Below are 23854 nucleotides of genomic sequence, written 5' to 3' on the forward strand. Positions count from 1 at the left end.
CGAATAGAGCGAGTAACGGCGCAGCGCAGCACCACAGGCTACCTATATACAGCGCAATGTAGTGGTTTCACTCACTCCCAGAACACATGGGTGATGCGAGGGCGAGTATGGCAGAAAGGGGGACTTGCTGAAATGGGAGAAGTACACTGTCATACTAGCGATTCTCACTCCATCCACAGGTACATTATCAGGAGGTTGAGGTACTGCTTCCGACGAGTTCCCAAGGCATCCCTTCATCCTCCCATGCACCTAGGCTTCCTAGGGATGCATGTTGTGACAGGGTCTGATCCTCAGCTCTGCAAAGATTGTGATTGCTCGACGCCGGTGAGGAAAACTGTCGCCCTTGCCTGTGAATTTGTAAAGCTGGGAAGCTGTCACTGTCAAGAAGCATGTGTGTGCGTCCATCAATCCATAGAAATCCAAATCCAAATCCAACCCTACCACCTCCTAGCCTCTGCTTTGGGGAGCGACCATGATCTGTTGCCGTGAACACAACATGTTCAATAATTTGCGGGCTCTGTACGGATGGTAATATGATCACCGGCAATACGTAATCTTGACCTTACGCAAACACCAGTCAATACGTCAATAACGGTGAGGCTACTGCAATACGACACTGTCTGTCGGGCCTCTGTCTGTCGGGAAACGGCCCCCCTCCACGATGCGATGCCGGGGCATGAATCCCTCGCGTGCCAGTCGAACATAAAAATGTTCCCGCTCATCCGTCAATCGCGGCCTCCGTCCTAACGTCGAGCCGTCACTCGCTTCGTTCTGCATAGGAAAGGGAGTGTGTGACGGTGTAAAACGGACACCCGTCTGGGTTGCGCTCGGGATGGGATTGGGTTCACGTTGGTTCTATGGGACGCCACCTCCAATATCAGATGCATGGCTGACTCTGATGAGGAAGAATAGTGTGTGCCAGGCTGAGCGCCCGAGGGAACAAGACTGCGGAGTAGAGCGCCTTGGTTCCTTGCCGCAACGAGCCCAATATAATATCTGTACCCGCACCCAGTCCGGATACCTACCCTGTACAGGTACTACTGTTAAGGACGCATGAGCAATCCCTCCCCGCCCTTGTCGGGAGCTCCCATCCTCCTTTGCCTTACCTGGCCTGGGCCTGGGCCTGGGCCTAGTCTTGCCACCTCATGTCGCACAAGAAGCGTCCTTCCTGGCACTCGATTCAAGGGATTGCTGGCCGACAAAGCGAGCCGCCACAAATAGGAAATAGGGGGGTTGCTCGCTCATGCCAGCGAGTCTGTCGTCTGCCCGTCTATTCGTGCATCCGTATGTTCGGTCTGCCACGGCATGCCCAGCACTGCTCCGCTCCTCAGATGCCCAGTTGGCGTTCTTTTCCCCCTTTCGTGGGCCTGCCTGTCTCTTTCTCCCAACCTAGGTGCTCTGACGTCACAGCAGAGGAGTTGTTATGGCGACTTAACGATAACATTCAACGGCTTGGCCAATACTGACTCTTGCACCGCACTAGTTGGTCATGAGCAGACGCACGGAAGCCACTCAGTCCTAGGCTCGGCGTGCCGGTTTGCTTCTAGTGTGCGAATAAACTCTCAACCTGCTGCTGCAAGCCCGTCTTTGTACAACGCTGCAGACCATCCTGCTCCCAAATCCAATCAACAACACGATCGCAGCCATCCCTACGTTCCGCCCTTGCAAAGGACCCTTGATCAGCTCTTGTCGCCTTCAGCCTCGCCTGGGAGCATTTCCATGCCATCCTTCGCTTCAACTTCGGCCCCCCTCAGATCATGATGATACGTTCCTGAGGGAAGGACACAGCAGCAACGCTCAGCGGAGTTCGTATACGGGGCGATATGACATGTCACTCGGGGGCATGTCTACACTCACTACCGTACGGCCTTGGCCACCCCCGGTTTCCAGCCGCCCATTCATGTAAGTGGTTGGATTGGGAAAGATCTTTCGCGCTCCCACCCCTTGACCAGGCCGGAGAGAGATTATACGTACTTCGTCGCTGCTCACCGACTGCCATCCGGCACCACCAAAACCGGACTGGCCGCTAGACTTGCCCTGTGGTCCAAGGCCCTGTCTGTGTCTTGGCCGTCACGCCGTTGCGGCCGAAAACCCACCCCGGCGCCCCTCCGGCGTCCTCACTCTCACGTCTGTTTGGTCTTGCTTACCATCGCAACAAGTTCCATCTGACCCAGCCTCCCAAGATTCTTTCTCCTCTTCCCATGGCTCGCCGCCGCCGCCTCATTCGCTAGATAAACCTATAGGAGCTGACATAACTCCGGGTTACAGCACATCCTCTCTAATATCTGGCCAACTTGCAACTTCGTCCCTGATCAAGAAGCTCGCTGCCCCTCCGTACAGCAACGTACCGAAAGGAGCCTCCGGCTGCGTCCGAATCCCTGGAAACAGCCTGCTGGCCGTCACCCACCGGTGCCCACCTTCCAACCACGCCCGCGTGACTAGAGGCCGGTTGAGGTGATAAATCATATTTGACAGCATGCGGTCCCCGAGTTTCAAATCACCCAATGCCAACTCGTTTCCCCCATAACACCGGTTCTCAGCTCCGCACACCTTTGCTTTTTTTGTGCCCTCAGACTTTGCCCTCACTTACTGCCTGCACGACCCCGACCCCTTGCCGAGCACGCAGGGGCTCGGACGCACGCTGTCAGTACGGATGGTAATTGTTAATACTGCCCAACGCTGCGTGGTGCTCTGTTCAGTCGCTTTGGCCGCTGCCCGTATCATCTTCAGCGATTTCGGTCGACCAACACCAGAAAAGGCTGAGCAAATCAGAGTAACCGTGACCAACGGGCTGACCAAAGGAGCCGGCCGCCGACCGTTGAAGATGCAATGACCCTTGGGAAACAAATCGTATTCCTTTGGCCAACTCGGCGGAAGCCTTATCAACATAAACAAGGAAGACCGCATTGTGCCCATCTTCGTTGCTATGAACCTGGTGACGGGGACCGATGCCCCAGGTGGTCGACTGAGTCGCTCATTTTGACTCATTTCCCTTCTCAAGAGGCCAAGATTTGATTTCGGGGATTTCTTTGAACAAGTCAAAAGGCGGGCCGGGCGAAACCCAACTTCTAGAACCCGAAAATTCTCACGACCGGCCTGTCCACGACCCAAACTCGTGGCGCTACGCCTCGGGTAGCAGCAGCATATGACCCCGTCCCACGGTCGTCGACCACGTCGGATATGAAGTGAGAAGGGGAAAAGAAACGACTGAGAGAAAGGCCTCCCCTCCGTCCCGTCTCCAGTCTCTCGCAATCCCCGCTATGGAACTTGGCGGGTGAGAAAACTCGTGCGGCAAAAATTGACATTCGCCCAACCTCCGTCCCATATCCCTCCCCCTTTCGTCCCGAGGCTGCGAATGAGAAGTGTCTTTGCAAAAGGCTCGCGGAGCGAAACTGAACTCGGGCGTCGAGACATTTGCAGGCCAAGCCCCAAGCCAGCTGCAGAGTGCGACGGGAATAGTCGAGATGGCCATGTCTCGGCTACCTGCAGCACCATTCCGTCGACGGTCGCGCTCCCTCCTATGCTGCTTCTCCTTCTCCCCTCACCCTCGTTCCTCTCGCCGTCGTCCGTGTTTGTGCTATCCATATATCACGCCGCCTCCCTCTCTTGGGTGTCTCTCGTTATCGTCATGCTTTCAAGTTGCCTGACGGGAGCCCGTCTCTCACGCGTGTAGTAAGATCCGTCCGTCCGTCCGCCCGCCCATGCGTCCCCGTCCCTTCTCGTCCCTCGTCGGGGGCGGGGGTTGTTTCGGGGCCGGTGGGGGGATTTAAGTCTGGAGGATGTTCATCCCCCCTTCTTCCCTCAGGGCAGATCGTCATCGCCGCGATGGCCGGGCCGGGACGAGATGGAGTTTAAGTGAGTAAGTTATGCTCTGTTCTATGCTGCTTTGGACGGGAAGGGTGAAGAATGAGTGAGTTAGAGAGTCTGAGCTGCCCAGCCGACCCTTTCCCTGCCCATTGTGATCCTCCTCCCTCTCCGTTTTACGTGCGGTTGCGCGACCCTGGAAATAGCGCTTATTTCAATGTAATACACCCCGACGGCCAAAGTATTAAAAAATTAAAAAAATTAAAAAATTCGATAAACAACAACGGTGTATGTGTATGTATGCGCACGTGCAGCAGCTCCGGGACAGGCAGGCAATAGGTTCCCCGGGTGGGAGGATGTCCAACTGCAAATGTCCCGTTCCTCCTAGCCCTGCATCCGCTCATCAAAACATCCGAAACAGGCGAGTAACATCTCTCCGTGGGCGAGTGGAAGTTCCTCGTGACTGGAAGGGGGTTGATTGTCCATGTTTAAAAAGCAAAACAGAAACCGTGTGGCAGTAAGATGGGAGGGGGAAGCTGCGAGAAACCATCGTGGTCTCTCTCGGCCGAGAAGATATCGCGCACTCAATAGGCAACTTGCTTTTTATGATGGGTATCCGACTGGACGATTAATTGAGTGAAAAGGAGGTTGTGGTTGTGTTAACAATGTAGTATCATTAGGTTTTGGGGGCGTGGGAAGTCGATTTGCGCCCTAGAACGCTGGAAAGTACATGCACTACTCGTCCTATACACACAAAGCGCCTGTTGCCTGATATCACTTCGGACACTCTGTGGGAAGGTCGGCTATGAAGCCAATGTGCACGACAGCCGCCCTCACCAAGAGCCAAGGAGAAACAGTGCAGGCCTGGAGCTACGAGGAGTTGGAGAACAATAATCAGGTTGTGGCAGAAAACACGGTGACATCGACACAATCCACCCCACGGCTTCTCCTCCCATTATTACAAGTGCCGAGCCTCAACTATACGCAAACACCCTTTCCCCGTTTTGTTCATCATCAGAAATAAAGTAGGCACAATGATAGCGCCTGTCATAAACCCGTTGTATCCCCATGCATCAAACAAGAACGCCCGGCCATGTGGTTTTTTCTCTTCATGCGTCAGAGTAGTACTCGTCGTTGTACTGATGACTTGGGGGCATCGTCCAGGTGTTGCCCCCGCCGACGACGTTCTCCTTGGAACCCCAGTAGTTGGTGCGCGTCCGGCGTTCGCGCTCGAACTCAGCCCATCTTTTCATGGTGATCTTGCTGCTGTCAAACTCGCCCTCGTACTCGAGACCGGCTTTCTTCGTCTTCTCACCCGCCGTCTTTCTCGTATCACCCCACGAGAAGTCGTCGAATTTCCAGAACGCGTACGTGGGAAGAACAAAGTTCCAGATGGGAAGCGATACCAGGTAAATCAACATCCACAAGACGTAGGTCCAGGAGTGCGCCGTCAAGACAATGAGCACGGCGGGGAGACCAAGAATGAGACCCAGCAGGATCAAGGGAATGATCTGCGGGGGCTGATTAACGATGGAGACGATGACTGCGGAAACTGTTAGCCGAGCTCCGGCAAAACTCACTCATGGTTTATTACTTACCGACGTAGAAGGTGAAGGCAATTGCGGCAGGCAGCACAAGGGTTCCCATAAGCTCAATGAACACCACGAATTGCATACTGAAGCAGAAGGTACCGCAGAGATCACGGACCAGCACCAGCTCCATCAGGTTGTGGATAGTCGAGTTGATCCAGCGGCGACGCTGCGAAAGCAGAACACCAAAGGAGTCGGGCACGGTGGTTTTGCAGACAGCCTGTGGTACAAAAACTTGCTTGCGCTTAGGGAAGGTGCGAAGCATGAGAGTTGTCAGGTATCGGTCCTCACCGAGCAACAAAAGATTCTTCTTGTGCAAGGTATCAACGACGTTCTCGGAGTAGTGCTCGACGATATCAGGGTTGGCCAAGATGGGAACCCAGTAGTCCTGGGCTCCCTTGGGCGCCTTGATACGGTACATGCAGAAACAACCGGGCAAACACGTGACACCGCCAAAGACGGACTCGAAGGACTTGGCCAAGTGGTGAGAGATGAAATATTCGAAGACCTGGATGGCAGTAACCCAGCTGTCGCGCTTGTTGGCAATCTTGGTCTCGCCACAAAGACCCATGATCTCGGGGTCCTTGACCATGGCCGACACCATGTGCGTCAGACTATCGGGGAAGACTTTGGTATCGGCGTCGACCATGAGAACGATTTCGTAGAAGTCGGGCGATATGCCAGTGACCTTCCAAAGACCGTTGAACATCTCATACTCGAGCTCCGTCATACGCTCGTCGAACATGACCTTTTGAAGGAAAGACATGAGAATGATCTGGCTGTCACGCTTGCCACGGTTACCCGGCTTCGACTTTGTCGCCTCGTCCGGCGTGCCACACTTGACCACAAGAAGAACAGGAACCCTTTGCTGCTTCTCAAGCGGAATGGCCGATTTGGCGCCGTAGTCATAGAAACCAGAGTAGACCTTGGCCATGTTGTGTCTCTTGGAACCGCTGGCAACTGCCACGTAGGAGAACGGCTCAACCTCATCGGGGGGGATTGTATGGTCCTTCATCATCGACAAGCAGTAGTCTGGGGTGGACATCGTTTCACCCTTGCCCTTGATGATACCGTCGCAAATAATGACAATGACCTTGTGGCTGTTGGGGTAGTCGGTCATGGCGATGGAGTCGAGCGTCGTCCGGATACCAAGTTCACCTTCAGAGTAACCGGTAACCAGACACATTGTGTGAGCAAGCGGGAATCCAAACGGCATCCAATCGGCAGGCGGTTGAGGGACGACGGCCTCATGAATGAAACCGGCCGGCCCAGGACCTTCGGTCGGGCTGACATTACTGGTGTAGGGATCTGAGCGGAGGAAACTGGTCCGGCTGTCGTTGCCCTGGCGGTACATGGCATTGGGATGCAGCATGTTGCTGCCAGCACCCGAGCTTGCCATCGTGGTAGGCATCCGCTTCCCACCGGCCTGTGTCGCTGCGCCCGCTCCATAAACGGTAGAGAAGCGTGAAGTCGTGGGCAGGAAGGAGCTTTGACGCTTACTGGTGCGGTCAGAAGAGCCATTAACACTGCTTCCAATATCACCAGGGAGTCTGGGGGGTGCCCGGTAGATGTCCTCGGACCAGTCCTCGATTTGACGATTGCGCTTGCGCTTGTCTCCGCTCTGTGACGTTTTGGCGGCAGCGTATGTCCGGCTGATGAACCATTGGAAGAAGACGGCAAGGAAGAACCTCGTCAACACAACGGCCAAAATGAGGACGAGAGAGCAGTAGAGAACGACCTTGGAGGCAATACAGCCGACAGTATCAGTATCGACGGATCCGACCTTGATGATCTCCTCAAAGCACTCGGCTATCTGCTTATCCGCCGAGCCTTGAAAGGCTCTGGTGACGTCGCGTCCACGGATGGCACGGTTGACGGCCGAATTCTTGTCCTTGAGCTCGTTGAAGCGATCGGGTACCTTCACTTGGCTCGTATTAAACCAGTTGAGCATGTCGAGGTCCAAAACAGTTCCCGAGTAGACGATGAGGTTGCGGGAGCTGTTCTTGATGTCATTCCAAGAAAAGTAGACATCTGCGGCGCCGCTCAGGTCAAGATAAAACGTGTCGCGGCTCTTACGCGTGGTATGGCAGGCCCATCCAAGGTAGTAGGGGATGGTCAGGTTGGGTTTCGACGAGCCGTCCTGGTTGAAGACGGTGCAAGGGAAGTACCAGGCCAGATCGCCATTGCTGTTCGTTGGCACATCCGAATTGTCGGCGAGCGTGATAAGGTTCTTGCATCGACCATTGACGTTTTGGAACAAGAAACTGCCGTCCTTTCCACCGTTCTTCTCAGGTAAGTCGTACAAGACGTTCGCGCCATGAGTCCTGTTGATCATGGGCACACCGTCGGCCGGAGGGTGGCGAGAACCCGACAGGTCGTAGGCGGTTCCATGGAAAATCATGTATCCTTCAGACACATCGTTGACCTGGAGACGGAGCGGAGGCGTTCCGCAAACCGCTTGAGTAAACCCAAATGTGATGAAACCAACGAAGCCCATGATGAACAGGATGATGCTAACCAGGCCCATCTTTTCCCTCCAAGCTCGTTGTTGGGCCTTGGATGCCATGCCGCAGCACTTGAGCATGAAGTTTGGCATCCAGAATGTGATGATTGCGCAGTAGACATTCCAGAAACTCGGGGGACGAATCTGCTCGACCTGTTGCTTTCGCTTGCCCTCCTTAGTGAGCTTACCGGACTTGTGGCGGCTCAAGCGCTTCGTCTTGGTTCGAGTCGGGCCCTTCTTTTCCTCTCCGCTGTTTTGCCTGCTGTTTGTTGCTCTCGGTGGCGAGGCATCCGAGTAGTTATCGTTCGTCTGCGAGCGTCCTGACACATCCGTGGTGCCCTCCATGTCCTCGACTATCGGGTCGTTTCCAGTGGCCGAGGGCAGAACGTTCATGTTGGCAGCATGTTGGCGATAGTAGTAGTTGGGGTGGTCCTTGTCGATTCTGCGTCGCTCGGGTCGGATTAGGCTTCTCTTCCTCTGAAAGGGCTCGTCGGCGGTCGAGGGTCCTGCAGCGGGAGCATCGAAAGTCGGGGATAGAGGTTGGTTCTCTGTGTTGGTATTAGGAGACGAGATCGTCTCAGGGAAGGAAGTCGCAGATTGCCCACGTTGATGTTGAGGTCGCCCTCCTACGGGATAGTAACCGTCGGCGTCGACATCTCCAGGACGGGTCCTTCGCGAAGGGGAGTTTCTGTACGCATTTCTGTTGTCCAAAGGAGAGCTCGCTCCGGGCCTGTCGGGGAGAGACATGGTCCTAAGAGAAGTTGTGCGTTAGCCTTGACTCTACAGGGAGCTGAAGCATGTGTGCAGGAGAGGAGAATGGGGGACTTCACCCTTTCCGAAATGGAGCAGCCTTGATCTGTCGCGAGTATGAAACAGGCGACAGACAATTCCAGGCTCGATTCGTAAGGATATGGAAGTTTAAAACAAAATGACAAGAGATGGAGAAAACCGCGGTATTGGGGGTGGAAGTGAAGTCAAGAAACCACAACAGCGGCAAAAAGATGGGATCTGACTGCTGCAGGTGGTTTGGCAAGAGGTCATACTCACAGGAGTTGTTATTGGGAGGAAAGCACCTCCGGGCAAGATTTGTGGATTGTGCAGGCGGGCGCACCCCTGTCGACCAGCCGGGGGAGGGGGGGTTGTTCCTTGGGAGACGGCGAATCAATGAGGAAGCCGTCCGTTTTTTTTCGACCCGGCTTTTCTCTGTTTCTGCGGCAGCGAACCCACGTCAGGCGCGGGCGTGACAACAAAGCAGAAGCAGGGAAGTTGCCAGTGCAATGGCTTTTGCTCAGTTGCTCTCCTTGAGCACGGCGTGGCTGCGTCCTGTTGCTTGCTTCCCTGTGCTTGCGCGATGCCGCAACTCAAAAATTCCCGGGATGGTTGCGGGCAATCCCAGTCTGGACCGACTTTGGTCGAGACCACAAGTGATGAACCGGTCAAGGGGCGAGCGTCGCTCTGTTTTTTCCTCTCACTTTCTGTCTTTCTGTCTTTCTCACAAACCCCGTCTTCCTTCCAACCTTCGCCGTCCTAGTTGCTATCTGGCTGTCGCTTCTGTGTCGCCTACCGAAGCAAGATGCGCACGGCTTATGCGCTCCAGCTTGTTCCCTGCACAACTTGGGACCAGGGTACCGCGAGTCGTATCGAAGAAACAGTAACGATGAGCCGATGCGAGACGGTATGCGAACCGGATTTAGGACGACCCGTATGGTTGAGGAAGATTGGATGAAGGTTGCAGCGCAGTTGCAGCAAAATAGGGCGAGGCTTGAAGAAATCGCAGTGCCAATGGGCGAGGGATTCTTGCAAGTCGTGGACGTAATCGTTGATCGGCGACAAAGCAAGGCCAATGTAGGTAGTCCAGGAATCGCCCGAATGTTTCGATAGTTGGATGTGCTTGGGCTGATGGCGCGGGTTTTGGGGGGGGCTGGGGTGGCAAGGTAGGTCAGGTAAGTAGGTACCTAGGTGCACTGCTGGTTGGGTGAGCGATGGGTTGTGCGATGTGTTGAGCGATTGAGCTGGCAAACTTGCACAATCGCGAGTACGGTTCAGCCTGTTTGTTCCGCAGTGGCTCGTTCTCAGGCTGTCTATACTGCGTATCGTTCTCGTTCTGAGTGATGCCGCCGTAGTTTGTATACGTCAGAAGTCAATCAATCCGTTGGGGTTGCCAAGGTCTATCAATTCGTAGAGCCGAGATGAGCAACAAGAAACGAGAGTCGGTCCGCTTTTCCACGAAGACGGAAAGTAAGCGAGAGAGAGGATTGGGAAGAAGGAACGAGTGATGCGCCGCAGAGAAAGAAGGGGGGATGTCGAGATGTGTGTGTGAGAGAGAGAGAGAGATGAACAGGGCGACGGCGACGCCTTCGCTTTCCTTTGACTCTTGGGTTGGTGGAGGGCGCCCTGGACGAAGGGATGGGCACACAGAACGAATTTGCTTTAAGGCACGATAAAGATGCAGGATAGGGGAAGACAGTCCGGCGTTCGAATCGTCTGACTTGCTAGTCTGTACTTTCAGGTGACGGGCAAACTGGAAGATGGATGTACTTGTTCCAACTTCCAAGGAGTTCAGAGACAAGCCCAGGAGAGGTACCGTCCGTCTCTCTATTCCCATTTCCCATTCCAAACCGCCACAGCCCAGCACCCTCGCCTCATTCAATCCTCGTATTGTTAGCGTGAGTGGCCAACGGCATCACTGCGCTGCAATCTGCCCGCTTTACGGATACCTACCACATACCTACTATTCCCGGTCTACCACCTCCCGCCTTTGTCAGTGTTCTCTCGAGGCTCCGGCATGAAACCCATCGTCGCCATCGGCGACGCAATGAAGTGTGGTTCTACCGTCTTCGAAGGAGGGACATGGGGAGAGAATTAAGAACTAAAGACAGTGTGGGCTCGACCTGGTCGATACCTCGGTTTATTGACAGGGGGTGGTTCGTTTGGGAGATCCAACCAGCCGAATTTCAGCCCATGGATCCTTGGGAAGGTACCGCAAAGGTATCTCGCCCTCCACATAGAGCATGCATGTACGGATATTCGTACTCGGTTTGCAATCCACCAATACATTGGTTGCTTTAGCATTAGTGGCATGCGAATGACGGCCCTCGACCATCCATCCACGTTTGGCTACGACATACGGATACACACGCCCGCCGCTAGCCTCTCTCCCTTCTCGGAAAGGGAAAGAGAAAAAAAACACGAGAAAAAAAAAACCTCCCATCAACGTCGCTCTACAATTCCTTATACCAACTCTGATTATGATGGCCTTCTATGGCTCTACCAGGTGTCACAGGACAGGTGCAACGACTGGAATAGACATGACTCCATCCTTCTTCAGGATGAACACACTCGACCACTCATAATTCGAGAATTGACTGGGTAAGCGCTCGTACCTTACCCACTCCGCGTAGTCTAAACCGGATCATCATGCAGGATCAGGGTTGCTATTTTCAAAGCTCAAGCCCCTGTTGCCCAGCCGACCAGCTGCCTCCCAAGCCTCCGAAATGTCCACCAGACCAGAAAGAGAGTTTGTCTCTGCTTACCTGCATCTTGCCTTGGCCCTGTACCTGTGCCTGCGCCCGTGCCGTGCCTACACCTGCGTCTAAGCGTTGACCAGTGCTGTGTGTGTGTGTGTGTGTGTGAGATGATGCCAGGGCTTATGGGGAAAAAACAGGTTGTGGAAGCCTGGAGGAAAGAGGCCACAGACGCAAATAAGGGAGCTTTACTTTTTCCTCTTTTTGCTGATTGAGAAAAAAATCCTATTGGACTATAGTCAGCTCGTCCAGTCTGTGATGTACATCCTGAGCCGGGCAATGTTGTCCTTTCACCGTTTCAGCAAACGAATACTCGGATGCGGCGCGCCTCACATTCTCTGATCGATTCTCTTGCTGGCGCCTCGGCTCCGGCGACTGTTTAGGTGGGTCAAAGTACTGTAGCGTGTCAGAGGCACTCAACAGTACCCTAGATCACCGTTGCTGCCGTAGGCTCCTCCAGCCTCAACGACATATCCGTGTGATGACATGACCCAAAGACTGATTTGGTATCCGTGTTTTGAAAGGGCACAAAGGCCGGCCAAGGAATGTCTCGCCGCATCGATATATGGCATTCCCGACTGGCTCCCCTATCACATTTTCGTGGCTTTCTGGCATGTATCCCTTGTCGTCGCCGTGAGTTACGGATGCCCCCCGCGCCTCGTCGGGCAGTTTTATCTGCATCCATGGCATGCACGCCTGCCCTACTCGGGTTGCTCCCAGCATGCTGTACTTGCAGCTGCCACCGTCGTTGTTGAGATCGCCTCTTGCTCCAGATTTGACAGCAGGACGAGCCGGAGCCACGGCCCCGGCCTGCTCGGCTTCTTGCAGCCTTTGCAGCCTCCGCTGGGAATGTAAAGCTAATCAGACTTCCCGCCAGAACGCCCACTCAAACCCTGTGCCGTTATCGGGAAATCCACAGTCACATTCTCCTAGTCTCTGCGTTTCCTTGCCCCATCGCGTCCAAGGTTTCGAGCTTCTTTCCCAGGGCACTGGCGAGTAAATATCTGCGTTTAGCATTACGGATATGCTACAGGCCGTCAACCTGCCGAATCGTAGGGTTGAACTTTCACTTTGTCGCCTCAAGGGTTATCCGAGATCTGAAACAGACTGCTTCGTGGTTGTCGGTGGTTTGCAGATCAACCACGAAATGTGGGCTCTGATAAAAACCCATCTTCTGAGGGCTACAAATCAAGATCGCCGACCACATTGAGCCCATCGTGCCAGCAGAAGGCTTGATGTTCCGAGATAGGATAGGCTGCGGCAGGGATCGACCGGTTTGTCAAACTTCGGTTGAATTATCCTCATCAGACCGACCAGGTGGGTGTTCGTCTCATAATTCAGCCGGAAAATGTCGAAGTTGGAATGTTGAAAGCCGATTTCCGGCTAAGACTCTATCGAAGTGGCGTCCAATATCGATTGCATACCAACATAATGCTGTCGTGTAATCCGGCGGGGCGCGCTGTTTCGCGATTAAGAAGAATTGAACAACCTAGATGCGCTTTACCACAGATGAGCAGGGAGCAAGACAACTGTGTGTCCTTTGCCATATTGGCCAAGGGTTCCAAAATTCACGGTGTCGGTTCGTCGTGAGAAGCTGTGGACATTAACTTAACACCAAGTTGAGAGTCGAGACGCTGGCGGCTGACTTGACACCAGAGTGGCGCCGGCCTGACTCGGGAAAGGGAATTAAAAGAGGTGTTTTCTTTGGGTTGACATGACCGTTCATCATCAAGCAATACGAGACGCCCAGGCGGCGGTCAATGATTGCGGTTAAGTACTCCCGTAGAGGGCGAGGCGAAGTCGACACCATTTCTGGTCCAGAGATCAAAGGTTCAGATTTACACAAGGCCAAACGAAGTCCCATGGACCTGTTTCTGATTCGCTCGGGACAGTCTCGTTGGTCATTGTTCACTACTGAGTTCATTACTGAGATGTCCCGGAAGGTTGTGAGTGGATGGTAAGATCGTCATTATCCGCACTCTTGATGGTGGCGTTCGATGCGGCGTTAAGAGGGCCTTCGCGTCGTCATTTCGATTGCGGAGCACACTGCAGGCGCTCCGACGAGTTGTGGGAGCCGTGAGAGGAATTTTGCCAATCGACGACGATTTCACAGAACCATCACCAAGGCTCTGGGGTCCTTACTTCCGCGCCTGTGCTATGCGGGGTACCGTAAAGCCAACAACGATTGGAGTCGAAAGCCTTAATGGTTGCAGTCACACTTGGTTGTAGATCCGCGATGTCCGCCGCGACCCACTACCATTTAACGTTGGACCCTCGGATGGCTCAGACTAGGGATCACGGAAAGAGCCCGAGCTTCGAAGCCAGAGGCAAGCGACAGATGCGTCTTCATCATGGTACGGAGCGGGGGACAATTTTACACATTCTACTCAGTCTGCATGCGCCCAACTCTGAATCGCAGTGAGCGGCGGAACGAACATGTTCAAGGCTGCAAGCAAATCCGTGCTGCGCCAGGAGTCCCGTCCCGTTGTGAGGAGTGACTGCGAGACTTCGAGCCAGCGTGGAAAAGGGGGATTTCCAAACGTACCGAGGCGTGGGAGGGGGCGCCGAGCTCGGACGACTTGGCAATGCACAATTGTGGATCAGCTGTGGTGATCCAAGGTAGCCTGTCCTGTGTGAGGGCGAGTGGCACATTCGGTAATCCATGCCCTGGATACATACGATTTCGCGAACAGCATCGTGTTGGATGATGCCTCACATGACGAGCAAAATCCGCAGCGCCCGCTTTTCTTCGTGGAATCCCGCGGTTCCAAACAGGTCCTCGAATGTCATACGAATTAGGTTGAGGGATGGAGATAACGACAAGGCGTGCCCAGCGGCGGAACCAACGGCGCTTCTGCGTTCTCGCTTACAGCTCTTTGTCGTCCTTGCGCCCAGTTCAAACGGGCCCCGGCCAGCCCGGCCGCCAGCGTGCTCGTTGGAGTCCCTCTGGCCATTCGTCCATCCATCCCCCCTTTCCCCTATTCAGAGTCTTTCCAATAGTGGCTGCAGGGCTTCTAGCGCGGCCATCGTTTTTAGACCCCAACCCTCGCCGATTTGGCCATCGGACCCACGCTGGGGCGCTGGGTTGCTGGGGGCCTGGGGCTGACCAGAATCCACTTGAATATTCATGGAACGGCGGAGACGGTGAGGCTGGAGATGCCCAAAAGTGGCAGACCATGCATGCATCCACTGTCTACAATGCGAGGTTGCTCACTTCTCTGTATTATTGTAGCCACAGGGAATTCGCGCGGCCGGAAGGAATGAATGATGGTTCGCTGCGAACCCGGAATACACTTCTTGCAAAGATTGCTTGATTGACGAACTGCGAGATGGGGAAAGTTTCGAAACAAACACGGGAAGTGCGGGTACGGGATGTGCAAAGAGCCAGTCGTCATGTCGAGTCTTGTCACGGAGCAAGTCTTGCAAGGGCTGCTACTCTCCCTCTAATTCTACGTACAGTACTTGCGTATCGCAAGTTGCTGACAGGGTTCTCGAACTTCGCTGGCTTTCTCCTGCGGGGATCATGTCGGATCCTGGAGGATACCCTGAAGTCCCTTCTTTTCCGTGCTCTTTTGCACAGGGCTTCGTAGCGGGGAAAGTGAGGGCACCCTGGACTCACGCCGCTGCGAAGGGGAGGAAGACAGGGTTTTCGGAGACACGCATCTTTGCGACTTGGTGCTTCAGGCCTCTGATATCCCGGCAAATAGCCGAAAGGGGCTGATGTGCCGGCACGAATCCGAGTGGGAACGAGGGAAGAAGAGCGAGGCGAATAGAAGACCGAGAACTGGGCACACCCCTCGATTCAGGGCGAAACGAACGACATTTTATTGCTCCATTCGCCAACGTGTAGTGACTCGTGAGGAGGCAGCGAGGAGACGGCTTGGCGAGTGTGAAAAGGGACGAAGTGAAATGGGATCCTGAGCATCCGACCTCTTCGGCGGATTGTGATGTGGTGAACCTGTTGGAGGGTAGGATATCCCGCCCCATCGGCGAACGGGTTTGACGGACATGTTTTGTGTTCCAGTTGCCTCACCGGGGTCCAAGAACGGGCATCTCTGAGCGGCGACTCGAGTTGGCATGCCAGCGTCGCGGCGTTGCGAGACGGGTTTGACAGAGGCAAAACGACTGGCCATGCCTGCCGGTCTGGGTCGGGAGGGCGATCTGCAGTTGGCACTGATGGAGTTCCGTCTGGGTCTGCCGTCTGTGTATGCCGAGCACGAGCAAAAGTGGCAGTATGTGGTGGTGGAAATTGTCCACGGTAGTGGCGGAGGGGTAAGATGGAAGACACCGTGCTCTCTACTTACCGAGTCCGGTGGCCCTAGAAGAAATTCCTGAGGAAGGCCGTACGTTCATCGTTGTTTTGCTCTTGGAAGAGCAGGCAGGAATGTGAGGAATGTACCTTCCACGCACGCTTGCGTACTTACGTACCTAGACAGGTAGGTAGGTATGTTTGAGGTAGGCATGGGCTAGAGCGAAGAGCGGTTTGAGAACACGGCCAAACACATGCTCCTTCCGTTTCCTTCCTTTACACATTCTGCATTGGCAGTACCTGCTCATGGGCACTCGGGCACACAGAGCAAGCAGGTCGCATTGTGTCGTCCGCAGGAGGAAGGCGAAAGGGCATCTTCCGGAAGTCGAAGTGCATGCTCCGTCCGTAACCGTCCAAAGTCCAAGGCACGCATAACCACACCGCACCGCACCATACGTGATCATCGGTTCGACTAACCTCCCCGAAGACAGACACTGCCTCACCCCTTCGAAGTCCAGTGCATGGCAGGGGAGACCCCCCATATCGGACATGGTTATTGTGGTCAGAGTGTAGGTGTCGGGCCGGACACTGTGGTCTGTAAATCTTTCAACAGGAATAGAGAAAGAAAAGAAAAAAAAGATCAGACACCGTCTGAGACGCTCCCTCGCCGCGCAGTAGACGCCATTCCAATCCGCTCTGCAGCACTTCGGGCAATGAACGCCACCCCAATCACAATAGGTAGGTGAGTAGGTACCTTACCGCAGGGCGTTACGTTTGGCGTGGCGGGGTGCCTGTGAAGTTGGCTGCGAGGGACGTGAGAACATGAGATAATTGCGGCCGAAGCCACGAAATGAATGGCCTATTGTTCCTTCTTCAGCCAAAAAGCGGCTGGCTCAACTTCAATTTTCACCTCAATCTCCAGCTCCAGGGCTCCGGCCAAGCTGTTGCCTCGTCAGCTTGGCACTCTTATTGCTGACTGCTTCACTTGTTGTTCTACGTGTTTCTCTCCGTGCTGTGCCTTGCGCTTGCTACCTCTTTACTTACATTTTGTTTTGTTTTCTTTCCGGCAACCCCCCTCTGTTTTCATCAATCCCCAGGTCGACCTCTACTCCTCTCCCAACACCTGACGAACTCGGCCTCCCCCGCTGTCGCTGTACCCTTCCTTCCTAATTCCGGCACCGCATCCCTTCGGCCGCTCTAGGCACTCTTCTCCCACTTGCAGCAATTGGGCTTTGCGAGAAAAAGAGCCCTGTGCTGACTCGAAGCTCACTTCCCCTCTACAGGTCCGAGCTGCTGCACAGAGGTGACGGCGCCGGTCTAACAAGATTCAACATTGAACTACATTATTCGTGCCCTTGCACCATCCCATTGTCCGCTGTCATTGTCTGAATCTCGGCATTGCTCTTCCCGCTGCCATCTCTTTCTGCTTCCCTCTCAACCCATCGGTCCCCCGTCCGTTCTTGCTCAGACGTCGACTGGTCATCCGTCAACCGTTGCCCATTCGGACGACGTCACTTCTCCGGTAGCTCAGCTTGCCGCAACTCTGGGATGCCTGGAGCCGCCATACTGTACGTATCCCTTCCTCCTTTCTCCTTCTGGCACCCGTATATTCCTGTCCCTGCTTCGTGTTTCCCTCAACCCTTTCTGCCTTGTAAGCGGCCGGGCTGGAGTGTCAGTCAGCCCTCCCTCTTTCGCTGGCAAGCCGAGACTAGCCCTCCTTTGGTGCAAGTGTCCCTCTGGTTCTCCTCGTTCCCAAGCACTACAGAAGCAGGCGCATCCTAGCAAGGCACCATCCAAGCATGCCATCCAATCCGGGCGAGCCCAACCCGAGCAAGGCCCTGGCCTGCTGCAGCGCTGTGCCAAAGAGCTGGGCTGCCTTGTGTGCATCAGTCCCTAGGCTGTGTGGGCGACGAGAGTGGGTTGGGTGGGTGAGAACAGGTGGGCTGGTGCTTGGGATCTCCTCTGGCGTGCTGTCCTGGGGTGGTGGTCGTGCTGCTGCTGCTGCTGCCCGCTGTCTCGTCCTTTTCCTCGTCTCCCAGGTTCCCCCGTCTTTGACTTACATAACAAGTCAAGCATGCCACCACGCATTGCGCTGCCAAGGGCCCATTTCCAAAACCTCAACTCCATGTCTACAAGTATTCAGCTCGATCAATAACTCATACACGCCGGTGGTTTGGCATTTGCCCTGGAGCTGCTCCCACTAATCTGCTTTTTTTTCACTTCTTCCTTCTAGTTTCTAGCTCATCCATTCACGCAGCACACAGGACAGTTTCCTACACATATTTGTCGCCGTTGCCTGTGCCACCTTAGACGAGAGACTTCATCCGCCAAACGACCATCCCTTTGACCCCCTGCCTCACTCGCCGCCGCCAACGGCGTACCTCACAGAAACGTCTAGTGAGGCTCTCGCCACTGCTCATGCCGACGGCAAGAATTGCGACACAGTAAAAAAAGACACCGTTACGTTCCAGTCGAATTGTCCGCCGAGCATCACCGCCTGCAAAACAGACATTTGACCGAACAAGCTCCCATCCTTCCACGGCTTAATGGCGGCTGCGACGGCTTCTTCGCCGCCCGTCATGTCTCCGACTGCAAGCCCGAATCATCTTCGAAAGCACTTGTCACCCGAGCGACTGACTTTCGGCGACGATGGGGGCCGCAATCCAGTATCGGCAAGAATTCGGGATGCTCCCGCCTCCCCAGTCAGGGTGAACTTTCAAGCCGACAACTGGGCCCAGCCATCGAATGCGAACATTGAGTTGGCGCAACCCTATCAAGCAGAGTTTTCCACAGTCGATCGTCCTCGAGAACAAAACGTCCCGACCCCTCCTCAAGACACCTACAAGACCTACGATCGGTCCCCGGGACGACAGACATTGCCTCCACTCAAGACCTCCCCCTCGTACACTGCCGAGCCCGAGGACCTGAATCCTGCGAGTTCCCCCACGTCCAACAAGGCTGGCCATGAGCAATCCCACCCGCGGGAGCGCCACACACAGGGTTCGGATAGCTTCAGCCCACACAGCAGCGCACCGCGGGTGCAAGATGGCAACCGTCACAGTCGAGAGTCGGCCACCACCACCTCGAGCACTACACAACAACAAGCATCGGCAGAATCATCCGCGACAACGAGTGCAAGCTCCATTTCTGGCGGCCTCAATGAGCTATCTGAGTACAAGGAAGATGAGTCTCCCGAGAGCTCTGTCGTGGAGGGCAACATGCCGGGGAACCACTCCGTTCCCATGTTCCAATACTACCACCACCAGGAGTATCCTCCCCGCGTCTCGAGCGTCCCTCAAGAACTCGATACCCGTCGATCGTCCTCTAACCCCAGCCTCAACGCCGACGGAACGCCCGCCAACCGTCACTTGACACCAACGGGGTTCGCCAGGAGGACCTCGATGCCGCGTCCGTCATCGGCATACTCTGCGATCTCGGACTATACGCCTAGAGGGCGTTCCCCAGCTCTGATGTCCGGAGGGTCCCAGATGCGCACGCCGTCCGGTACTCGAAGATCCCCGGAAACCAGGCCAGCATCATATGCCGAATTGTTGAACGTGCCATATCCACAACCGGCTCCTGCCCCCATTAGCTTCGACAACAACCAGTTACGGAGTGCAGTCGGCAACAATGCTTCGCTTCTCAGTTCTCAGAAGACCCTTGAGATGTATCGCCAGAATGTCAAGAAGACCAACGATTTCTCCATCCAGTACTCATTTGCTGTCTTCCTGATCTCCACGGCCCAAGAACAAGGCCTCGACACGAGCGAGCCAGCACCGCGCAAAGCAAACTCCAGCCCCAAGAACGCATCTACGTCGACTCCTTACGACCTCCTCCGTGAGGCCAAGGGCATTCTTCAGAAACTTGCCAGCGGTGGCTACCCCTTTGCCCAATACTATCTAGCCGATGGATATGCCTCTGGTCTGTTTAGCAAGGGAAAGGAGGATTACAACCAGGCGTTTCCTCTCTTTGTTCTCGCCGCAAAGCATGGCCACGCCGAATCCGCATACCGCACTGCGTTATGCTACGAGTTCGGATGGGGTTGTCGCAAAGATCCTGCAAAGGCCGTCCAATTCCTGCGCATGTCTGCATCGAAGCGTCATCCTGGCGCCATGTCCCGGCTCGGCAAGGCTTGTCTGTCTGGCGATTTAGGCGAGAAGCGATACCGCGAAGGTATCAAGTGGATGAAGCTTGCAGCTGAGGCGGCCGATTCCGTCTACAGCGCAGCCCCCTACCAGCTAGGGTGCTTGTACGAGACGGGATATGGCGACGACATCTTCAAGGATGAGGTCTACGCAGCCGAGCTGTTTACCGCTGCCGCAGAGCTGGGTCACCCGGAAGCCAATTTCCGCATGGGAGAGGCTTACGAACACGGCAAGCTCAGCTGTCCTCGGGATCCCGCGTTGAGTGTGCACTTTTACACTGGCGCTGCCGAGCGTGGACATGCGGCGGCCATGATGGGTCTTTGCGCGTGGTACATGGTTGGTGCAGAGCCAATCCTGGAAAAGGACGAGGAGGAGGCTTACGAATGGTCGCGCCGTTCAGCCGAAATGGGTATGTCGAGAAAAATCTTTCGTTCGCCAAAAGATGTGTAGGAATAAGACGCTAACATTGGAACTTTCAGGATACGTCAAGGCGCAGTACGCTGTAGGCTACTTCACAGAAATGGGTATCGGCTGCCGGCGCGATATCCTAGAGGCCAATGTATGGTACGTCAAGGCCGCCGACGCAGGCGACGAACGTGCGAAACAGAGGCTTGCTATAATCGAGGCGGCTGTCAGCGGCGGGACGCCGATGGAAGTTGCGCCGCCTCGCAGTGGAAAGATCAACAAGAAGAGTGGCGACGACAAGGACTGCATAGTGATGTGAGAGAGTGCATCGGGGCACCGACGGAGAGAGATATGTCACACCGGCGTTGGTTGGGCTTGAGGGTATGGAATCCCAACTTCACTAATGATTGAGAGGGGCGTCTCCATATCTGGAGATATCCCAAGGCACGAACTTGTTGTCGACAACGTTTTTTTGCGACTGTTGGATACCAGACGAAGATTGCGCCTATTGGCATATTTCCGTCTTTCTTCTTTTTCTCGCACTACCAGACATTTATGAAAAAAGAGGATGGGACTTCCCAGGCGGGTTTGACGGGGCACAACGCGGACGCTGCGCATTGAATGAAAGAATCGCGTTGTTTGTTTTCTTTCCATGTCTGTCTCTATGGGCTCAGGATTATCCATCTCTCTCTCCCCACTGCATTTTCGGTCTTTTTCCCACTTTGGTCTTTTTTTTCCTCCTTGGGAGGGTCTTTTCATGAAACTGCATTTGCATGGCATGGGGATACGGGGAATACACACAGATGCTTCAAGGCCCAAGCATGGTCAGGACTGCTGACAACTTGTGTGCTCCGGATTCCACTGCAAAGGGGCGTTCAGAGAGGGGAGACTACATTGCAATAAAATCGGACGGACGGACGGACGGACAAACAGACAGACAGACAGACAGACAGGCAGGCAGGCAGACTGACACACGGCTCGTGTAGGTGTGTACATGCCTGGCTGGACATTCAGAGGAGCCTGTACATACGAGATACCATAATCCCCTGTCTCGGACAGGCGTCTTGAAGATCTTTTGGCTTCGTGTTAATTTCGTGGCGACGAACGGTAATGATGTTTGCGGTGACGAGGACCCGGTTCCTGGCCTGTTCAGTCTCGAGGTGTCTGTATGTGTTGCGTGGGAGTTTGGGCCGTTGCGCGTCCTGTCCGCTGTGGGTAGTTTGAGACAGAGTTGTCAAACGAAGGAGGGGGAACAGCCATTGTTCCATGGGTGTTGCGCGTTCGTCCGCAGTCGGTCGGTCAGTGGGCACGCGTCGGTCCTATTTTTTCTGTTTTTTCTTGGAGGTCGACGCGATTCAGAACGTTGGACTTGGGCGTAAGTTTTCTTCATGAGCATGACCGCTTTGTGTGGTGTTGCTGTCGTTTCTCTCTGGCGTGTGTTTGATGTGTCGTGTCGTGTGTTTTGGGTACCCTCTCTGCCAAGACACGACTCGAGGAACCCGGAGTATGCCCGACGAAAGCGTTGAGGGAAAGAAGGGTGAGTCATGAGAGTAGGTATGAGATTGTGCGATGGAGGGGAAGGGGTAAGCCGGGTAATGTGGCGGGACGAGACAAGAAGAGATGGAGATGGGCGAGAGATGTTTTGCTGGTTTGAGCGACGGGTTTGAGGTGTCAAGTCAACCAAGCGCCAAGAAGAGACAACTAGAAATCTGGTTATTTTGTTTTCCAGGGGGGAGGGGGGGTGGTGCGAGATATCTGGGATGAGGCGCCGAAGGAGACAGAGTTTCGAGACGGCGAACATGTGGTCTTTGCTTGATTTTGTTATTATTTTCCCACTCTTCTTCTTCTCCTGCTTGTTGTGTTTCGAGTCTGAAAATGGAGGGAAAGGGACATGCCTGGATGAGAGGAGTGCCACCCGGCGGCGGCAGGAGCTCGGATTTGTGGGAGGACGGACTTTCTTCTTCTTTTTCAGGGAAGATGACGACGGATGGGATTCTCACAGGGACGAGAGACACTGTGTGTTGTGTAATGATCGCGGCTTGTCGAAGAGACCTTGTCCTTGGACGCGTTGTGAAGTTGAGGCTCCGAAGGTTAGTCCCGACGGTTGATGGTGGAAGTGAGGGTGATGATGGGCTTGGGCTCGGGGCTGAGACTGAGCGTTTGGGCGGGTAGCTTCTTGATCCATTTCCAGTTGTCGGCGTCGGGCATGGCTCCATTATGCTTCTTCTTCTGTTTCTCGGTGGCACCCGAATGTCTGTCTTGGTTTAATTGGGAGACTCGGGGCGGCGGCCGGGTTGCCGAGACTTTGTCATCGTCTTGGGCCTTGTTAGTTTACTCACCGGCGTCGAGAGGGTCCAGAGCTGGCGAGGGCGGCGGCTTACTCGACTCTGGTGCCACAATAAATAAGATCGGAGTGCCTATTACGGCTCAATTCTCGAGATTCCTGGTGACCAGTTGAGAGGTGGTCTGGCAGAAGGCGACGGCATCTTGACACAAGCTTGCGGTTGGGTGTTGGGTTTGGATTGTTGAGCCTTTTTTCCCCCCAGCTTCCTGGGCTGGAATTTGGCGGGATCAAAAATCGTAGTAAAGGCCTAGCCAGGTAATTGGTTGACGTTCCATGTTGAAGGCCATCAGCTTATAGATCTCATTAAGTCTCTGTTGACGAGGCCGTGAGCCTGAGCGATATCCTAGATTCACACTTGTCGGGTAAGTTCCTGTGCCAATGCGACGTTTTCTAACTAGTCTCTATTCTCATCGACTGACATCCTCCGAGTGAAACAACTTTGGGTCTGTTGGTTCAATATGCACAGTTTGCGGTCTCGGTTTGACTGGTGATGTACGTTACCCAGTGAGTTTGAACCAGTTAATGTCACGTTCGACGGCAAAATGGTCTCCTATTCCTATCCTCAGCAAGTGCTTTTTGATAGTCCAGTAATTGATGGATTGTGACGAGAACCTAGCACCCGACTAAGCTTGCTGTCTCGCACTTGTTCAACCAGAAATGCCACAACATCTTTTTGTCGAGCTTGCCATTCAGTCTTTTGTTACCCCGAACATGAGACTCTGTAGTGTGCTATGTATACAGCCTATCAGATACAAGCTTTGGTGGCTATACCACATGACGACCGGTCAATCAACTTCAATTGGGCTGTAGAAAGTCTATGTTTCTCTAATGCATTTTCATACATGTGTTTGTTTTCAGTCGAAGTGGTGATGTATCAGAGGACTGATACTCTAGGCCCCGCTTTGCGTGTACGTTCATGTACACTATGCTATGCTTATTCTTATTGTGCATGACACCTGCTTTACCGTTGTCTTCGAAAGATTCTATTCTACTGAGCGAGTTGTGGAGTATTCGGCAAGAAGGCAGTTCCAAAAGCACTTCAGCAAGGCGTCCGGCTGTTCTTCACAGCTGTAAATAAGCTCAGTAAACGGATGAACAGGTATAGCTAGGTTACTACACGATACGTGAGTAGGACAAGAATTAGAACCTCTTGAATGTGTGTTGTAAATTTGGTAGATTAGACTTTTCTCTTGAAGCTGAAGAGGGAAATTGCTTTTACCAGTACAGCAGTTGCGCCTGGCTATGAACAATGTATCCTCCATTTTCACCAGTATCCCTGCCTCTGTAGATA

At 54.2% G+C, this 23854-nt stretch overlaps 5 protein-coding genes across 5 annotated transcripts; 2 read left to right on the plus strand and 3 right to left on the minus strand.

Moving 5' to 3' along the window:
* Window positions 1-4483: 4483 nt before the first annotated feature.
* CDEST_03195 (Putative chitin synthase, nucleotide-diphospho-sugar transferase) lies at window positions 4484-10245 on the minus strand. The gene is made up of 4 exons (XM_062919354.1): window positions 8727-10245; window positions 8502-8647; window positions 5403-8444; window positions 4484-5347 (listed from the first exon to the last, which is right to left on the minus strand). Exons 2-4 carry the CDS (start codon window positions 8641-8643, stop codon window positions 4914-4916), a joined length of 3618 nt encoding a protein of 1205 aa, XP_062775405.1. The 5' UTR covers window positions 8644-8647; window positions 8727-10245; the 3' UTR covers window positions 4484-4913.
* A 1540-nt stretch (window positions 10246-11785) lies between these two features.
* On the plus strand, window positions 11786-13011 carry CDEST_03196 (uncharacterized protein). The gene has a single exon (XM_062919355.1). The coding sequence runs from the start codon at window positions 12783-12785 to the stop codon at window positions 13008-13010; it is 228 nt and encodes a 75-aa protein (XP_062775406.1). The 5' UTR covers window positions 11786-12782; the 3' UTR covers window position 13011.
* Window position 13012: 1 nt separating this feature from the next.
* CDEST_03197 (uncharacterized protein) lies at window positions 13013-13344 on the minus strand (the record flags this gene model as incomplete). Its single annotated transcript, XM_062919356.1, has 1 exon — window positions 13013-13344. One exon carries the CDS (start codon window positions 13342-13344, stop codon window positions 13024-13026), a length of 321 nt encoding a protein of 106 aa, XP_062775407.1. The 3' UTR covers window positions 13013-13023.
* Window positions 13345-17713: 4369 nt separating this feature from the next.
* CDEST_03198 (Putative tetratricopeptide-like helical domain superfamily) lies at window positions 17714-21329 on the plus strand. Its single transcript, XM_062919357.1, has 2 exons — window positions 17714-20223; window positions 20294-21329. The coding sequence occupies exons 1-2, from the start codon at window positions 18216-18218 to the stop codon at window positions 20536-20538; spliced, it is 2253 nt and encodes a 750-aa protein (XP_062775408.1). The 5' UTR covers window positions 17714-18215; the 3' UTR covers window positions 20539-21329.
* A 981-nt stretch (window positions 21330-22310) lies between these two features.
* On the minus strand, window positions 22311-22705 carry CDEST_03199 (uncharacterized protein; the record flags this gene model as incomplete). Its single annotated transcript, XM_062919358.1, has 2 exons — window positions 22311-22473; window positions 22644-22705. 2 exons carry the CDS (start codon window positions 22703-22705, stop codon window positions 22311-22313), a joined length of 225 nt encoding a protein of 74 aa, XP_062775409.1.
* Window positions 22706-23854: the final 1149 nt, after the last annotated feature.

This window comes from Colletotrichum destructivum, chromosome 2 (assembly GCF_034447905.1).
Source record: "Colletotrichum destructivum chromosome 2, complete sequence".
Lineage (NCBI taxonomy): Eukaryota > Fungi > Ascomycota > Sordariomycetes > Glomerellales > Glomerellaceae > Colletotrichum > Colletotrichum destructivum.

Excerpts from the sequence above, each read along its gene's own strand:
- CDEST_03195 (XM_062919354.1), bottom strand. The coding sequence starts at position 8,643 with ATGTCTCTCCCCGACAGGCCCGGAGCGAGCTCTCCTTTGGACAACAGA. Across the intron at positions 8,445-8,501 it reads AGGGCGACCTCAACATCAAC|AGAACCAACCTCTATCCCCG; the intron begins GTGGGCAATCTG and ends ATACCAACACAG. Across the intron at positions 5,348-5,402 it reads TGCCTTCACCTTCTACGTCG|TCATCGTCTCCATCGTTAAT; the intron begins GTAAGTAATAAA and ends CAGTTTCCGCAG.
- CDEST_03196 (XM_062919355.1), top strand. The coding sequence starts at position 12,783 with ATGTTGAAAGCCGATTTCCGGCTAAGACTCTATCGAAGTGGCGTCCAA.
- CDEST_03198 (XM_062919357.1), top strand. The coding sequence starts at position 18,216 with ATGGCGGCTGCGACGGCTTCTTCGCCGCCCGTCATGTCTCCGACTGCA. Across the intron at positions 20,224-20,293 it reads GCGCCGTTCAGCCGAAATGG|GATACGTCAAGGCGCAGTAC; the intron begins GTATGTCGAGAA and ends TGGAACTTTCAG.